Source organism: Python bivittatus, unplaced genomic scaffold (genome assembly GCF_059951505.1).
Source record: "Python bivittatus isolate LINGU-HERP-01145 unplaced genomic scaffold, Pbiv_v1 ctg000580_np1212, whole genome shotgun sequence".
Classification (NCBI taxonomy): Eukaryota; Metazoa; Chordata; class Lepidosauria; order Squamata; family Pythonidae; genus Python; species Python bivittatus.
Window position 1 is genome coordinate 17145161 of NW_028277087.1, and position 18170 is coordinate 17163330.

The following is an 18170-nucleotide window of genomic DNA, read 5'->3' on the forward strand; positions in this document are numbered from 1 at the left end:
GATCTGGTAGCAATATCTCTCTTGGAGATTTTTATCATGTGGCACAGCAAAGAAATTTGCCAAACCATGTGGCATTTGTGACTCAAAATGTATGCCATGCACTCTCAAAATGATTTTTTATTATATTGGCTTCAGATGTATGGCAGTTTGAGACAGTTGCAGAAGTTTTGTAATAAATATGACTTAAAAATGAGCTCTATTTTCCCTAACATCCATTTAACCTGGAAAACTAAAGCAAGGAGCATTCAGCTCAATGTTTCATGTTAATATGAAAATGCTGATCCATGCATATTACAGGAGAATATCAATATCCTAATAGTAAAAATAGAACTACAACTCTTCCTGCAGTTGTACTTATGTATTCATCTACGTGACACACAGAAGTTACCTAAGAGATAACATACAGAAAAGCATTCGGTGTTTTAGAAATGGTGACTACAGTTGACAGTGAGATGGAGGTTCATTATCCAAATGAGCCACTATAAAGTCCAGTAAACAAAAGAAAAAGTAATCCTCTCTTATACTGAGGACAGTAATTTATACATTTTTACTGAAGATACGACTGATCCTTATGGAGGGCAGGAATAAAACTGTCCAAAAGCCAGAGGCAGTTGTGTTACATTAATTTATATGTAATTCTTGCCACTTTAAATATCCCAATTGAAAAAAGTCTTTCCATGAGTATTAAAGACTAGATGCTTTTGGACGGGAGAAAACAGAAGAGGAAGGCATTTTTCCTCTACTATTACTATGATCATCAGATTCCATAGCTAAATCTTTATACCAGTTTCTTCTTCAAAGATAATCCTTTGCTTTATGGCTTTTCTGCATGCACTTTGCTGGAACCAAGTCTGTTGTACATCATCCTTTAAGAGCTCACCAAAACATAAATCATGCTGTTGGAAAGAGAAGAATAAAAAATAAAATATATTTCTGTTAAATTTTTGTTCTGTTTCATTGGAGATGGACAACTAGTAACCAACTTTTAAGCTTCCTCGCTGGGCTCACTAGGCTTATGGCCAGGTATTTTTACTGGCATATCCCTCCTATCACAGGAAACCTAAAAGCAGTCTCACTTGTAGAACGGTATGGTAATAATTGCAGTGCATCAATTAAAAACCTCTGCCAAGAAAAGATGGCATGTTTTTCCTCTCCCAAGCTGATATACTGAAAACAGTATTGGCTGTTCCAAATTTTTGGTTCTGGCCATCATTTTAGCTCCAGTGATTCACCAAAGTTAATTACTAGTTCCCACCATATCATTCATGCATTATTTGCAGGGTTTATTCCCAACAACATAAAAATCAACCTAGCAAATACCTTTTATACTAAAGAGGATGCATATCTCCAGAAAAAGTCAACATGATGTTCACCACTTAACTCTCTTGTTAGTAGTTAATGTTATTCTGATATCAAATCTCAACTTATTATAAAATGTTTTAAGTGTTTTTAATATTTTAAACAACTGCACAACTTTATTTTTATTTCTGAAACGGAAAACAGGTTTTGTCTAAAGTAAAGCCTCTTTCCACAATACAGCAATTTAGTAAGCAACATCTAAATAGAACAAATACTTTTCGCTCTTTCTCTAAAAGTCAGTGGTGAGGTTCTTGTTCCAGGGCCAAAAAGAATTAGAAATTCTGTATCCCCTTTATTGTGAATCAACAAGGTGACACACAGTGAGTCAGTATGGTACTGCTGTTTAAAGTGTTGGACTAGAACTGGAGGCCTGAATACGGATCCATTCTCAACCCAACCTACTTTATAGGAGTCCTGTTCTGGAGAAAAAAAAGGGTGGAAGCAGCTTTGTATTCCTGAATTAAGAGTAGGATATAAATCAAACAATATGCTGCTGGACACTCATCAAGATCCCTTCTCCCTTTCATTGTGTGGGTGTGCGTGTGTTTATTTAGGGAAGCCACCATGCGACAAAACGAAGCAATAGCCTCAAACTTAATATGTATTTCCAAAAAGGTCTCTAAGCTACATGGGCTACAGAGGCTTTCTTAGAAAATAATGTAAGTGGCCACAACTGATTGTATAATGTATATTATGGCATGCAAGTGATTCTTGTCTGGCCTCATCATGGCAACCATTTTATGAAAATGCCACAACATGCTCTCAAAACATTAAATGTGCCCAGGGATCAAACCGGTTGGGATTCCTTTGCTTCAGGCAAATGAATTTTAAGTGCCAGGCCTTTTAGCATTTTTTAAAGTAACTGCTGTAATTCAGTAAAAACATATTTATATTTTTATTTTGCTTTCTTACATTTTGTGTTCATCTACTAGAAAGACATTATTTTATTAGAAAAAGAACACTGGTGACTTACCCATATAGGTAGTAAAAAAAGGATAGAAGATAAAACGCTAGTTTGCACCACCCTTCCTTCTGACAATATGCTAAAATATCCGCATTCATAATGGTTGTGGGATCATAGAGTCCTGGTCCACTCATTACAGGCCTACTCATATACCTGAAAAAATGAATTGGTATTTTAAAAAGTCACGGAAAAATGAGTTTTCTCATCAAGGAACTACACCTATCATCACACTGTAGTGCTTTCTACCCTGTCATTTATTCCATGTACACAAAATTCCTTAATTCAGCAGTAATGAAATAATTTTTTGGTGCCTTCGAGTCAGCGTTGACTCCTGGTGACTGCCTGGGCATGTCCTTGTGGTTTTCCTGGCAAGATTTCAGAAGTGGTTTGCCACTGCCTCCTTCCTTGGGCTGAGAGAGTGTGAGAGAGCCAAGGTCACCCAGCTGGCTTCATGCCTAAAGCGGGATTAGAACTCAGTCTCCCGGATTCTTAACCACTACACCAAACTGGCTCTCAATGAAAGAACATGCACTATTAAAATGGAAACTCTATGTTCAGTTCATCTCTGCCAACATTCACAATGTCTGACATCAAAATGTACTGAGCAAAGGGCCAGCCTGAAAGGATAAGACTAGTTTCATGAAACACAGGCCTAACTCTCAAGCCAAAGTGAAGCATCCTTTATGATCATCTTATGGTCTTTCAACTGAGACAAACAAAAATGTGCAAGCTTGTAATATCTGGCAGAAGGGTAATATCTTTCTGAATGTGCTGACCTGATCCCTCTCTTTTTCACGTTACTGAATGGAAGCATAAACATTATTACATTTTATATCAGTTTCTCTGGGGGTAAAAGCACAAAGCAACAGCATTAAGTATGAATAATGACAGCAAGTTCACAACTGATCTCTGATGATGATACAGCAGGAGAAAGCAACACACTGTTATCTTTCTCTTGCTTCCCTTGGGATCTTCCAGAAGCAAGGAATGGAGGAGGGAATTGAATACAGCCTCTCTCTGTCCCAGCAGACCAAGTAATGTTGGGGAGCAGGATTTAAGGGACAGGAAAATCCCTGTAGAACAATTCATACAAAATGCAATACACCAAAAACAAAAGCCACAATTAAGGTTATACCAAAGGATGTTCAAAATTACCTCCAAATGTGGTAAGCCAGTAATGGCATATTAAGACTCAGTGTAAGCCATTCTGTTGCACACAAAAACATGACACAGAAGAATGCATGGATGAGATACTCTGGAAGTACAAGCTGCAAAAGAAGACAGGTAGTTAGATCATCCTCTTTTCAACTTTTTGTGCACTTAAAATAAGGACAGCATTATTTATGGGAACAAGAAGGAAGTGAAGTAAAAGAAGACCATTAGATAAGGTAAGCCCGTAGAGAAAATATCAATTTATTGTGCCGTAATACCTGGTTTGTAAGCGTTACACGTACTTAGAGAAATTGTATAAAAGTGTAACTTCTCTTACGGAATCTGCAGTATGAACATTAAAATGACAGCACTATCACTTACATATATCTTCCAATTTCCAACTTTTATCCCGGAGATGTTAGATTTATTTTACATAATTTCTATCGGTCTCCATATTACATTAGCAGATGGCATTTAGATACCTGCTGAAACCTAATTAATTGCAAGAAGGACCCGCAGCTGCCTAGAAGAAAAGGTTCTCATAATCTTACTGTACTATCTCAGAGTTAAAATATCTGCAAGCCTGAATTACACACTCTTTTAATAAAGGTTGGTAACTTCTTGGAATATGTGGGCATGTCTGGCATTTTAAAAAGTAGTGTAGACTTCATTATTGAGGAAGGGTGGCTAGTCACAAACTTTTATTTAGTCTGGCCTGTCACAAAAAGCTGGAAGCAATCTGCATCTTTTTATGTGAGAAACAAAGACAGGAAAGCAGAGGGAGGACACGAAAAGGGAGGGAATGGGACAAACAGAACTCACACTCATATAGCTGGGAGAAGGCAGACAAAGATGAAGAAGGGAAAAAGAGAAGACAGAAAAAGGTTTTCAGGGGAAGTTTCTATTCAAATCTCTGGAGGAAAAAAAATGCTCCATTCACTTGATTGGGAGGGGCAAATTCTATGTTGCTCTTCTCCATTTTTAGCTTTCACTAACTATTCCGATCAAATAGTGTTCTGTCTGTTGCATGCAGAAGTTATAGAGCACAATGCACATTAGACAAAGGTTATATACACACAAAGGTTCAGGCCTAAAACTGTTGCACAAACCACTGTATACAGATATCAGCAGCAGCAATTTGACTGCAGAGACAGGAGCAAATAGGATAGAAAAAAAATCTGTGTCTATATTCAATCTTTCTAGAAGCCTGGATTTTATGTTCTGGAGAAAACCTATTTCCAGTTCATATTTTTAATATATTAATTTCTTTACCATCATATTTTTCAATAAAAACCTAATATAGAGAGTTCTGAGTATATGAGGTCCTATTATAGGCAGCTATACTGAACAAAAAATGTGCAGCTATTCACTGTAACAAAAGCCATTGATGATTTGATGCTCCTTGATTTATCTGAGTTTGCAGAAACAAATGAATCTAGTGTAAAAAAAACACAGACTTCAATCAGCATAGGCTCAATAATTTCAAACTGCACTTCTGCTAAACTAGGTTAAACTATGCAATGCCTATGGAGACCAAGTTAACAGCTGAAGCCTCCCTTGGAACCACAAACTCCCTACCTCTTCTGATACTGTATTTTTGGAATCCTCTGTTTTAAAAAATCAAACAGGATGCTGGCATACTGCAAAGCAAAGCACCAGCCCTCTAGTGCCATCTTGATTTTCAAGGATAATATGGGGCCCACAGACATTCCTAGATAATAAAAACAGCCAGGCCAGTGCTTCGTGTGAAAAATGTTTCCAACTGCCCAAAAACAACACAAAGGAAAGCTGAAGGTCTTTGAACATCTGGATGGTTAGAGAGAGTGGCATGGAATAGCCTCATCAGTCTGCCTTCTGATAAGGGGTGTTTTATGATCAGCCATTCCATGAATAGGTAAGTCAGGTCTATGGCGACTTGTTTATGAGACCATCCATGGCATGTAGTACTAAGCAAAATAAAAATCAAAGAGTCATTTATTAAAAAATATTTAAAATTTAGCAATTTAGTAATAAAGTATCAAAAACTGCATTGTAATGCTAACATTCCTACTAACTTGTTGGCAATTTCTTATTTTTGTTGTTACTTTTTCCTGCATGTATTCCCAAGACCCTGCACTAAGAATATGCAAAAGCTCTCATCAAATTAAACAAATAGCCAAGAGAAGCATAACATGCATATGGTAATATCTTTTTCTTAAAAGTCTGATAAAGGGATGCACAGATGTAGTGAAAGTCTCTCTTCTTCGCACAACAAATGAGAGATGAACCGAGTAGGGTAAACTGTTCCATGCACAGCTTCTATCCATGTTTACTTCTTCCTTCATTAGAAAAATGGGGAAACATCTTTTAGCAGTCACTCTTACTTCACAGTAATTTTTTCTTGTTCACTAGTTTGCATTCAGCACTTATGCCAGTTCCTATGGCTCAGGTTCAGCAGGACATCTGGGATATCTTATACAATTTTCTAGAGGAATGCTACCTAGTCAGTCCATGTCAAAAATATATGGAAAGAAATAGCAGTCTTTCCCAAGCCTCTCAAGTATACAATAATTTGTTACTAGTTTGTCAACACGCAAAAGAGAAACATTTTAAAGTAAAAGTGGGAATAATGCATATGAAGCTGGAAAACTCTGTTTTGGTTCTCTAAGGAATAAGGAGTTGCTGGTATAAATGTGAGCAAAGAATGGTAGGTACTGTCTAAACAGGTAAATGCAGGAGATTACAATAACGTCTTACCAATCACATAGACAAGCAGAGTTTGGATTCCCATCAGGAAAGGCCTTCTAAAAAGCCCAGGAACTGCAGGCCATTCAACACTACAATAAAGTCTTCAAGCCAAGCTTGATTCCTGTTGATGTCATAGATATGTGCATACAATTGTCTTGGCAACAATACAGAAATAGTTTGCCACTGACTTCTGGGATGCTCGGTCAACTTCCCAGGTTAAGCCTACAGTCCTGGCTCCCCCAGAGATCTCCCATCCAAGTCTTAACCAGTCCAAATCTAGCTTAGCATCCAGCTCCACACAAGGTCAGCCAAATACTGCCACCTACTAGGACTACGTTAAATATAAACATTTTGGAAATGGGCACGTATCTCACTAAGATCTACTACAGCTGTACTTGTCACAACATGGAAAAACAGAATTGGTGGTATTAAACATACCCATGGCAGAACCTGCAAAAAGTGTCCCTAAGATCAGGGTGGGCAATAGGGGAAAGGTATTGTTTCTACCATTACACTACAGGTACTATTTCCAAGCTATCGCCATGCAAATAATCTACTGTAAATCAAGAAGCCAGAACTGAATGAGTATATTCCTGCTCCCCAATTCCAGGATGAATTCCCTTAACTGTGACTTAAATCTGTATCAGCTCTAATCAGGATCCCAACTTAACCTTGGTTCATGATATGAATTAAATTTGCAAATTCTGATTAAGGAGAAATATGACATTTCTTCCATTTAGATAAACACAAATTTATTGAATTGTTGACATCAAGACCTGTTAGTCTTTGAATTATTGTAGAAGAATTTAAGCATGTAACAGTTTTCCCCATCTCTTACTAAGCAAGTGCAAAATTCAAAGAGTTATTTCAATCCCTGAATAGACAAAGACAAGCAAATGAACAGGCACATGGACCAAAACAAGAGTTAACATAGATATAGACATGTTCCTAATAAATGGAAAGCAGAGAAGACTGTGGGATTAAGACATTAAACTAAAAAGCAGTACACACCTTGAATGCAATTTTGACTCTTTTAATCTTTTTAACCTTTTCAACTGTCTTTGTGCCGAAAACGTAAAAAGCAGATTGAAAGAATGTTAGTGTGACCACTGACAAGTTCACCAGCAGATAAATAAGTCAGAATTTCAAGAATGGGGGGTGGGGGTAAGTGTGAAAGAATATAGGGAAACAATTCTACCTAGAAATCTTAAATCCATTAGATATTGTAGTATCAAATAATATGTATGTTAAATCATCATAAATCTACAAAGAAAAAACCTAACTAGGAATTCATGAAGAAAGTTCTGTCTCATATAAACTTACAGGATTAAGAGTATTACACTGGTCTATGGGATTCTTGTAGTCAGTCTTCAGCTCATCAAAAGCTATAATCTAAAACAAAATTAAAATGGTTAGGTAACAGTATAAGTACTCTTCCCATTCTAAAGTCCAGCATTTAGAACAGCCTAACTTCTAGATGCAAATTCTGAGGGAATCTCCTATGGAATTGACTCATCCAGCTAGCTTCAAGTAGTACTAAATAACTAAGCTTTTTAAAACACAATTTTAAGAATTCACTCATATCCCCTATACAGTAGCAGCATCCTTGCCTCCCACTCAGCCTTGAATAAGAATTGGAGTTGAATTCTGACTGAGCAAGTCACAGTGAACTGACTGAGGCTTCATCTGGTCCTATTATTTGGGAAGTGTTTCACCTTGTCACTCCTGAAGAAGTGGACAGAATCTTGAGTTCTAGCAACCCAACCACCTGGTTATCAGATCTGTGCACATCCAGGATGATTAAAATTTCCTGGGAGGTGGTGTGTGGCTGGATCCATCGGTGGTAAATGTTTCTTTATGTCAGGGAATGGTGCTATCTGTCTTGAAAAAAAGTGGTGATACACCATCCCCTGTAAAAGCCACTGTTGGACATGACAGTTCTGAACAACTTTTGTCCAACCTCCAACCTTCTCTTTCTTAGGAAGGTTGTTGAGAAAGTGGTCAGGGTGCAGTTTCAGAGAGCCTTAGATGAAGTGGATTACCTGGATCCTTTCCAGTGGGGTTTCAGGCTAGGACAACACTGACTGCACTTGTGGAGGTAGGATGGAGGTTGTGTGAACCTGAATCTTAATCTCTTAATGGCCTTCAATACAATCAATCATCATACCCTTCTGAGGGATTAGGAGGCACAATGTTATAGTGGTTCTCTTTTCTCTCAGGCTGGTTTCACTTGGTGCTGGTGTGGAAGAAGGGAAGGTTGATCCTTTGGCCCCTTATCTGTGGGGTGCTTCAAAGCTCAACCCTCTCACCTCTCTTGTTCAATATTTACATGAAACTGCTGGGTGTGGTCATCTGCCAATACAGGGTCCAATACCATCAATACACTGATGATATTCAGTTATACACATTGATCCTGGGCCAACCAAGCAATGTCATCAAAGTGATGTCCCAGTGCTTAGATGCTGTGAAGATCTGGATGGGGAGGAACAGGTTTAAACTCAACCATGGCCAGACGGAATGGCTATGGGTTTTTGGCTCTCGCAGTATCAGGGATTTTTCATCTTTAGTTCTGGACAGGGTAGCACCTCCCCAGATAGAACTGGTGCACAATTTGGGAATCCTCCTGGATCCTCAGCTCCTGCTCAAGGAGGAGGTGGCAGGTGTAACCAGAAAGGCCTTCACCCAATTTGTCTGCTGCACCAGTTGCATCCTTACTTGGATCAAGATTCTCTTCTCACAGTCACTACTACCTTAATCACCTCACATTTGGACTATTGCAATGTGCTTTACATAGGCTGTTCTTGAAGACCACTCAGAAGCTGAAACTGGTCCAGAATGCAACTGCATGGGCAGGTATGGACGCATCATAGTACACCCATGTGATACCTCTGCTGCATGAGCTGTGCTGGTTACCATTACGTTTCTGAGTGCTGCCCACCTTGTATGCTTCTGCAGAGTGGGCATGCTCCAGGTCCCACCAGTGAAAAAAAAGTCATTTAATGGGTCCCAGGAAGTACGCCTTCTCTGTTGTGAAACCTGTCCTCTGAAATATTATCTATCCAGAGGTTTATGTTGCCCCAACCCTGCTGTTGTTTTAGTGGGCTTTGAAGACTTGTCTCTTTCCCCAGGGCCTGGATGAGGAATGGTTTTCTTTGATTGTCTGTATTATCATGACTTGTTCTTTTTTGTTTTTTTTAACTTTTATCAGGTGATACCATCTTATTGGGAATTTTTATTGGTTATTTTTATTGTAAGCCATTTAGACTCAACTAAGTTGGGTAGCTCTATAAATTTGATAAAATATATACATAAAATTTGTTTTTAATTATTTGTGTAATTTCAGGATAAAGGAATAAAGAATGGACTGTGGACCCCACCAGCTAATCCAATTAAAATGTCCATGCCATCTATTTTATAGTATGGGTATATGCTGTGAAGCCAACCTGTCTTCACAGTCCTCCACACTGTCAGCTGCAGTCTTCTCCAATGCACATCCTTTGGTGTCAGACAGGATCCTCCAGGGTAACAGTGTTTATTTTAGCACACAGTTAAAGGGGATTCCTCCTGGCCTATACCCTTCTCCAGAGAAAAAGTGTTTGCCTTTTAAAAAATCCAAAGGAGAAGCAACATACTGGGGCTAAGAAGAGGAGATAAGGGACACTGCTCCTGAGACTCTGATTAGAGATTGTAATCTACTAAAATTTTTAATTTTTTTTTATTTTACTATTAAATTTAGATGCTGCCCATCTCCCCCAGAGGGTGACTCCGGGTGGCTTACAATTAAAAACCAAAAGAATAAAAATAAAAATATAATACCCCCCAATTAAAACCACAAGCAAGAAATTTATAAAAGCAATATACAAATCAAGAAGATGGGGGAAGCAGTATCAATCATCCCATCAGCCAGTTCCAGCAATGCAAGCCCCCACCAGGCCCCCAGGCCATCTGGCATAGCCATGTTTTTATATCTTTTCAGAAGGCCAGGAGAGTGGGGGAAATCTGGAAAAATCCAAGAAAGCAACTAGGAAATGTTTGCTGCATTGATCAGTTCATCTTTAAATGTTAGGTAACAGGTGTGAGCTATAAATACTGTATAAAATTAGTTTTATTTTGGAATGTTTTAAACTTCACAGGCTCTGATGTACACAGTGTTGTGTATTTTCTCTATGCAAGCTCAGTGACTGCGTCTCTTAGGTAACAGACCAATACATCTCATAGTCTGCTCAGAGTCTTAACTTTTCTTGTGTATTTTTTCCACTGGAGGCTCTCTTGAGATGCTCCCTCTGATTTTCACATCTCTCTATTTTTACCTCCTCCTCCACCACTAATTGTTTTGCACATGGCTACTTAAAATCAAAAAGGAATCTTTTATCTTTTAAATAATGTTAATTTTGTTTATACCTTATGAGATTTTATTCTGATTTCACTGCTATGGGCTAATTTTCCTATTCATATATCTCCTGCTACAAGATCACAAGATGACACTATAGAATTTATTTTTTTTCCTTTTACTTGTCAATAAGGTACACAGGTTGCCAGATCCCTATCTCAAACATCAAAGTTGTGGGGAGATCAGCAGGTAAAAACATCCCCTGAAAAATAAGTGGTTGTAGCAGTAGCTATGTAGTAGCTACACCAAGGAAAGAAAGTGGGGCCACGCTGTGTAGTCTCAGAGGGCTTCTGGGAGAGGTGGTCTGAGACTTCTAACCTTTCACCCTACACACTCAGCCCTGCCACTACAGCACAAGCCTGCTAGAAACAGCCTTAATATACTTTCACACAAAAGCACACAGATACATTTTATCCTGAGACTATTAAGATAGCATGTTACAATTCTGTGCAGCATAATGCATTTACCCACTCCCCACATGAATAAGGCAGAGTCTCACCTCTTCCAAGATTCCCCTCTCCTACAATTCTAGTCCCTTTTATTTCACAATCAGCTTTAACAGTCCCTGGCCAAACCCCATGATGTCTCTTGCCCCACAAGTTACTACTTTTTTCATATTTTCCTCTTTATTCTACACATCAGTCCAATTTCAATTCTTCAAACACACACATGAAAAAAAAAAGATGTATCACACTAAAATGCCACCTAGTTCAGTGTCTTACTTCCTACAAAGATCACGGTGAATTAACAGCCGTCCTGTTGTAATCCCTGGCAATTGGCATTCAGAGTCCAACTGCCTTGTTACTGGTGGTAATATACCGGAAGCATGCCAGGAGCCACCAGTGGTGTGAAAAATGACAGTGATCTACTTCAGTGGGACACTTCAACCCTGCCATACCAAGGTACTCCACTTTGACAAAGCATCAAGATGGGGTTGAGCCAACTCAATTGGTCATTTCACTTCACAAAAGAGGTTGCTATGCACACAAGGGAACCCTATGGCTGATCAAATAGAAGTAAGGTAGCTGCTCTATTCCACGGCTGTGCAGGATACCGCCCTTCCTTAATAAGGTACTTTGCGGGGATGATTGTGGAGATGCTCCAATCAAGATTCCTCACAGCAAAGGATCTTTTAAAAGCTCTGCACAGCCCTAACACACTTGAGAGCTTGATCCTTCTGAATATCTCTTGAAGTCATCCAAACAGGACTTATCACTAATATCCTGCAGTATGAAATTCCATAAATTAATTATGGGTTCAGGAAGTAATTTGTTTTTGAATTTTAACTGTCCTGTTTTTAATCTTTTCTAAATATGGCATCTTTTTAAAGCCTGATCACTCCAAATATCCCACACAACACAACACAAACGTGGAATATAAATCCAATACTTAAATACCTTTTAACTTCCCTGAAGTGTAGAGCACTACAAAAAAGAAATATTTCTTCCTATTCACTTTCACAATGCAGTCTTTAATATCCTTCTAACATCCTTCCTTCTTTCTTTTTCTGCACCTTTTCCAGTTTCGCAAAAGTTTTTTTTTTTTTTAAGGATGCAGAGATGACACTACATGCAATACTGAAATGCGGTCACGCCTTGTAATTGCTGAAAACTATGACGGCGCCTTTTTCATGCCCGCTGCGCACATGGTCGATGTCCTGACGCCCCCCAAGACCCCCCGATCTCACCAGGACAGAGGCAAAGTTCAGATTTGGGGGCCCGCAGTGCCTCGCCTGACTCTTCCCTGCCGTGGCGCCACAATTGCCAGTTTTTAATGCCCGCCTCTCCAGTTCTTTGTGGCCACTTTGGGGTTTAACCTCCCTGAAAAACTGAGCGCCCCAAATGAACGGGCACTTCCTTTGCTTCCCCCCAACTCCAGGCAGCCCCTTGTCCACATTCACCCCTTCTTCGCCCCCCTTCCTTTACGCCCACCGCCCCAGATTCCCCGGGAATACCAGACGCTGCCCTCCACTCACATGCCATATAGCGAAGAAGATAAGGGCAGCAGTGAGGAGCAGCGCCAGCATGTAGCAGAAAGCAGCGAACGTGAACGCCATGGCGGCGGCGGCTGCGGCGGCTGGCACTAAGAAAGCCCGGCCCGACGGCGAGGCGCGCGGAAGTTTCTGGGCCAGATTATTCAGGGCGGCCGCAGAGGCCCCGGAGGGGGAGCGGCAGAGGCGTTTGACGTCATTGCGCAAGCGCACCGAGGAGGGAAGCCACGGCCGCCGCCTTCCCGGGCCCAAGGAGCGCGCCTCAGCAGCTGCTGCTGGAGGGCGGTGGAACTGCAACGCGTCTCCCTCCTGACCCCGGGATGCTTGCTCCTCGCACCCCCGGGAGGTGAGCTTCACGCGTGACGCCCGCAATACGGAGGTTGCGCCCGGCGCGCTCTTTCTCCTCCTTCCACGGAAGAGCAGCGTAGCGGGAGGACACGTCGCGAGGAGGGGTCGTGCCCGGGTCAACGGGGGACCTGAATGGGCTTGAGCACCGGGGAACTGTCACGCCGGTACGGATGGGCGTTTACAACCTGCAGATCGCGCCGCTACGGAAGAGGGCACGAACCTGGCTCGATTACAACTCGGAATCGTTTTTCCAACCCCAGGAAAAGGGCTCGTTTTGTATTTGCCCGGGTTCTTCAACATGTTTTATTAGGAATGGGTTTATAGCAGTCCTGGATGGGTCGTTACTAAAGGATGCTCCTTCTGTACGTTTAAGGTTTGATTAAATTAAAAATCCAGTTCTGTTTAAAAATATAAAATGAATTATGTCATTGACATTTATAAGTACATGAAATAAGAGTGTTGCTTTCGTGGAAGCATGTACTCTTTTTTTTCAGAATTCAGTTTTTTATCTGGACAGTTCATTTTATCTTCATTTTATTTTTACTCTCACTGTTACTTTCCCCCAGTTTGGTCCTTGGGTGTGGGGTGAACTCCATAACTCCCACATTCTGGGTAGGAAAGGTGAGACCCTTTTGCTGTGGATGGCCTCCATTTTTTAAATTCACATTTTCTTTCCTAACCAGCATCTCTTGATACTGCAAAGGCTGGGCAACCTTTAATCTGTCTCGCATATAACTTGCATCTGCGTAACCCACATCTCTCTCCTTCCTTTCCCCCCCTCATCCCAGTTTAAATCCTACATCTGTTCGCTGCTCAAAGCATCTGCTGAAAGGAGCTTTAGCTCATAAAAGCTTATGCTTGTGAATGATGTTAGTTGGAAACAGTGATTATGGGCTATCATAGACTAACAGGGCTGTCCTACAATTTTGACAGTGGAGAAATCTTTGGAGCACCTCTGAGTTGGTGTGGGGGTGTGGTGACAAGTTGGTTGGTTATCTGCCATCAAGTGACCATATAGGTACATTTCTCCATGAGATGAGAGTTTACACAAAGCTTTATTACTTGAATAGCTTTGTAATTGTACGGCTCTTAGGGGAGATGTCTCTTGGCAGTGTGGGGCTCAGCTGTTGCATTGGGAATCCCAGCTAAAAAATGAGGTGGGGGGAGAGAGCGCAGCAAAAATGTTGTGAGACCTGAGCTTCATTTGAGATTTGGTGTGGTCCCTAAAGTGACAGGCAATGCCTGGTAAGATTCAGCAGCTAGCGCAGTTGGTATCTTTGTGTGGGAATGCATTTTGTCCTTTGCCTCAAGCAATATTTTTTTTAAAAAAGTTGAATTTTAAATTATATGGCATCCCAGGTAGCTTTTACTATACGGTAGTTTGTCAATGGATCAAATAAATGCCAGCAAATGAAAATGGAACATTGGTCTTCCAAGGAAAATTTTTACTGCTGTATAAATAAGAAAGGAATGTGGAGTCCTTGGGGCTCTCTGAGCTTGGTTCTTTTCTCGCAAATGTTTCATTGGCCAGCTAGGTAACATCTTCAGTGCTAGAATGGGATGGGGTTTGCTCTGTTTATATACTGTGGCACGTCCTGCCAGTGTTGGTGGGGGTGGAGGTTTTGTTGAAAGGAATGATAGAGAATAATTTATTTCCACCCTTGGCTTGATTAGGAATTTCCCAAAACTACTTCACCCAAATTCAACAGGTGCCAGCAATTTTCCATCACACAAGGACTGTGGGACAGGAGGAAGAAATGAGGTGGGATCTGCCGGTCAGGTACCTGCCAAAAATAGAAAGAACATTTTGAGGGTGAAGAAACTACTCACTGGAAAATCCACCTGTTTCTGAATCACTGGTGCTTCCTCTCTAGTACGTATACAGGTAGTCCTCACTTAACAACAATAGGGACCAGGAAATTCGTTGTTGAGCGGGACGGTTAGGGTTAGGGCCCGATTTTACCACCTTTTTTGCAGTGGTCATTAAGTGAATCACACAGTTGTTAAGCAAATCACAGAGTTCCCCACTGATTTTGCTTGCCAGAAGCTCGCTGGGAAGGTCATGTCACCTCAAAATGCTGCAACTGTCATAAGTGCAAGCTGGTTTATTCATTTATTTTTATTTGATTTCTCTCCCACCTATCTCCCCTACAATAGGGGACTCTGGGCAGGTTGCCAAGCATCCAGATTGCAATCACATGACTGCAGGGGTGCTGCAACGGTTATAAGTGTGAGGACTGGTTGTAAGTCCCTTTGTTCAGCACCACTGCAACTACGAACAGTCACTAAACGAATGGCTATTAAATGAGGACTACCTGTATTATTTTGAGAGCAGCTTCTGGTATGGCAAATCTGAAGATCAGTGGAGAAAAAAAGGTTGTTTGCATGCATGTAGAAGCACTTCCTTAATTACTTAAAACACTTTAGAGGTGATCTCCCACATTTCCTATTTATTGTGCTGTTCACCCAGGTGTCCCCAGGAAGATCATAAATGACCCATTTGGTTTCTTTGGACTTACCTGCTCTTTCTTAGAAGCTTTGTTGGCAACCACATCCAATAGCCAGTAATTTCATGATATGAATTACATCTGTAAGTAAAAAAGTACTGAATTTCCACAATATGTTTCTTGAGATGGAGTCCTCAAAGGTGCACAGAATATTTCAATTAGGTGAACAGAACAACTCTCTGTAAGTACAAGCTTGTTTTATTTTCTAGATCTTTCCGCACTGTGGAAAAACATACTGAACTTAAGTTTTCACAAGGAACGTGCCACTGTATCTCCTAAGATTTCTTTCTGGATTAGTTACAGTGAACGTAGATCTCCAGCTACATAACTGTGTACTACGCAGACCTTCCTAAACTTGACATTCCCATTCCTGAACTCCCAGCATATGTCACCTGTAAATGGAAACATTCAGTATCACCCCAGATCTGAATAACAGATGAGTCTGATTTGTCCTGGAACTTCTTTAAACACCTGTTCTCAATGTCTGCAACTTAAACAACAGATTTCTCCTGAGCATGTGCAAATGAGTCTGATATACAACCATGACTATTGCAAGTGAAAAAGGAACAACAGTCTCTGGCCAGTTCTGCATAGGCTTAAATTTGTCACTTTTTCTTTTACAAATTTTTCCTTCAGTGGTCTGGATGGGAGAAAATGGCAATTTGTATTCAATACAAGCAGGGGCTGACTTCTTTGTCCCTCAGAAGCTAATGATGCATGCCCAGACTGGGTCAGCAACCCATCCTGTTATATATTTTGTCTTAAATTACACAAATTACAACAGTCAATCTGTTGTCAAATGGCAGATCCTGGATAGGAAGAGCTCTTATTCAAAGGTTCTATATTCTTCTTTTTGCCATGCCACTCTAGTTTTTTTTCCCAGCTTCAAGCTTATTCTATCACATTAAAAATAAAAGACAGGAAGTTTGACAGGCTTTATTAACGTTGTATGATCATTTATACCAATACAAGCTCCATGCTTTACCAAACAAAAAGAAAAAAATGGTTTAAAAAAACATGCAAAATCAACTAAATAGAGCATTAAAAAAAAAACAGACACTGCAACACCTTGTCAAGCTGGATAGTTTCATAGAACTGTAGGACTTCTCCAGTCAGTCAGTCAGCTCACTGAACAATAAAAGCACATACTGTAGTTGTCACTCAAGATCCGGATGCCTTCTTCACACAGAAGCATTTTCCTTTCGACAATATACTGTTGCTGTTGTCTTATACAGAATACATTTTCGGTATTAGAAATGTTTAATTATATTAAGTCAATACTTGATAATATATTCTCGTAAAGAGGCCAATATTCTCATCAACAATTTGCAGATTTGGGGAGGGGAGTTGAGCTGCAGTGAAGCAAGAGAGAGTGAAGAGGGTCCTGAGTTCAATCTGCAGCCTTTTTCAAGTTGGTTAAGAAAGAAATTCCAGGGATCAGTGTACATGAACCTTCTCCAATTTGGCACCCTCCAGATGTGTTGGGACTACCGTTCCAAGAATCTTAGCTAGTATACTGGTTGGAAATTCAGGGATATATCATCTGGATACATCTGGAGGATACCAGTTGGGGTAGGTTATTGTACCAGATATTTAGCCAGATGAACTAATGGTCCAGTATTACCAAGGAAGAATTCTATGCCAAAGGCCCAAAAGAAGCCTTGGCTCAAGGAGAGACTGAACTATAGATGCTACAGCTCATACTCTTCAGGTGCAAGTAGAAGAGATGGCAAGGGAGCTATAATTGGCTTGGTTACAACTTTATCCTCTGTGCTTCAACTATCCTTTCTCAATAGCTTTGCAACTTCGCACATTTACAAAGTGTGCACCAAATTACTGCTCCCAAATTGGTTGGCACTATCCTTTCCTAAAAGGTGTTTCATACAGTACTGATATATCTGATTTCAACACAAACATTTAAGCTGGTGCACAGCTGCCAGAACTTTAGGAATCTATCCAGTTTTATTAGTAGACTGATCCTCATTTTTTTAAAACCCTGCATGCTCTTATGAAAGCCTTTTCACATGTTACACACAAGAACATAACCTTCCATCAGCTAGAAAATACATTCTTCCATATACATAACAAGCCATGTCTATTCACTTAGATCAGCTTTCCCTAATCTGATACCACCCAACACATCTGGAAGGGGTCACACTAGAGAAGTATGAATTAAATCACACAGGTTTTCACAAGGGCTGATTAGTGTTGATTAATAGAAAGCAGGAAAAATTCACAAATGCTAGTTTCACATTTTATCCAGTGAATACTGCACTATCAATAAAGCATAAAGATGTGATTTCTTAAGTTCAAACAAGCTTGTACAGAAAAAGGGAATAAACTCATACAATTCGTTCATACAATTGCAACATGTGAATATTAAAGACACAGATATTAATTATGTGACTTTTCCACTTTGCTTGGATCTTTCTGTTTATATGCTACAACAAACCTGTACTATGTATTTGTAATATGTGAAAAGGCTTAAGGAGAAAAAGATTTCAAAATCAAGTTTTAAGGCTGTGATATTTAGAATCATGACAGGTCCCCAGTATTTGGTCCTGATTTGAAATACTGACAACTCTCATCTAAAAGAGATCAAAGAGAAGTACTACTAGAAACAGACTGGAAATGGAACCGTTTTTAAAGTTTATCATCCCACTGTATTATTACTTTTTACAAGTAGTTTTTGCTTATTAAAACCACCATAAGAAGATTTGATTTAAACAAGTT

The 18170-nt window shown here is 40.0% G+C and overlaps 1 protein-coding gene across 1 annotated transcript; it reads right to left on the minus strand.

The window, feature by feature from the left end:
* Positions 1–99: 99 nt before the first annotated feature.
* Positions 100–12783, minus strand: CNIH1 (cornichon family member 1). Its single transcript, XM_007425623.3, has 5 exons — positions 12568–12783; positions 7526–7594; positions 3479–3591; positions 2333–2476; positions 100–896 (listed from the first exon to the last, which is right to left on the minus strand). The coding sequence occupies exons 1-5, from the start codon at positions 12646–12648 to the stop codon at positions 869–871; spliced, it is 435 nt and encodes a 144-aa protein (XP_007425685.1). The 5' UTR covers positions 12649–12783; the 3' UTR covers positions 100–868.
* Positions 12784–18170: the final 5387 nt, after the last annotated feature.

Coding starts and splice junctions, on each gene's coding strand:
- CNIH1 (XM_007425623.3), bottom strand. CDS start 12,648: ATGGCGTTCACGTTCGCTGCTTTCTGCTACATGCTGGCGCTGCTCCTC. Junction 7,595..12,567: donor TCTTCTTCGCTATATGGCAT/GTGAGTGGAGGG, acceptor ATTTTGTTTTAG/ATTATAGCTTTTGATGAGCT. Junction 2,477..3,478: donor CTGGCTTACCACATTTGGAG/GTAATTTTGAAC, acceptor TCATTTTTTCAG/GTATATGAGTAGGCCTGTAA.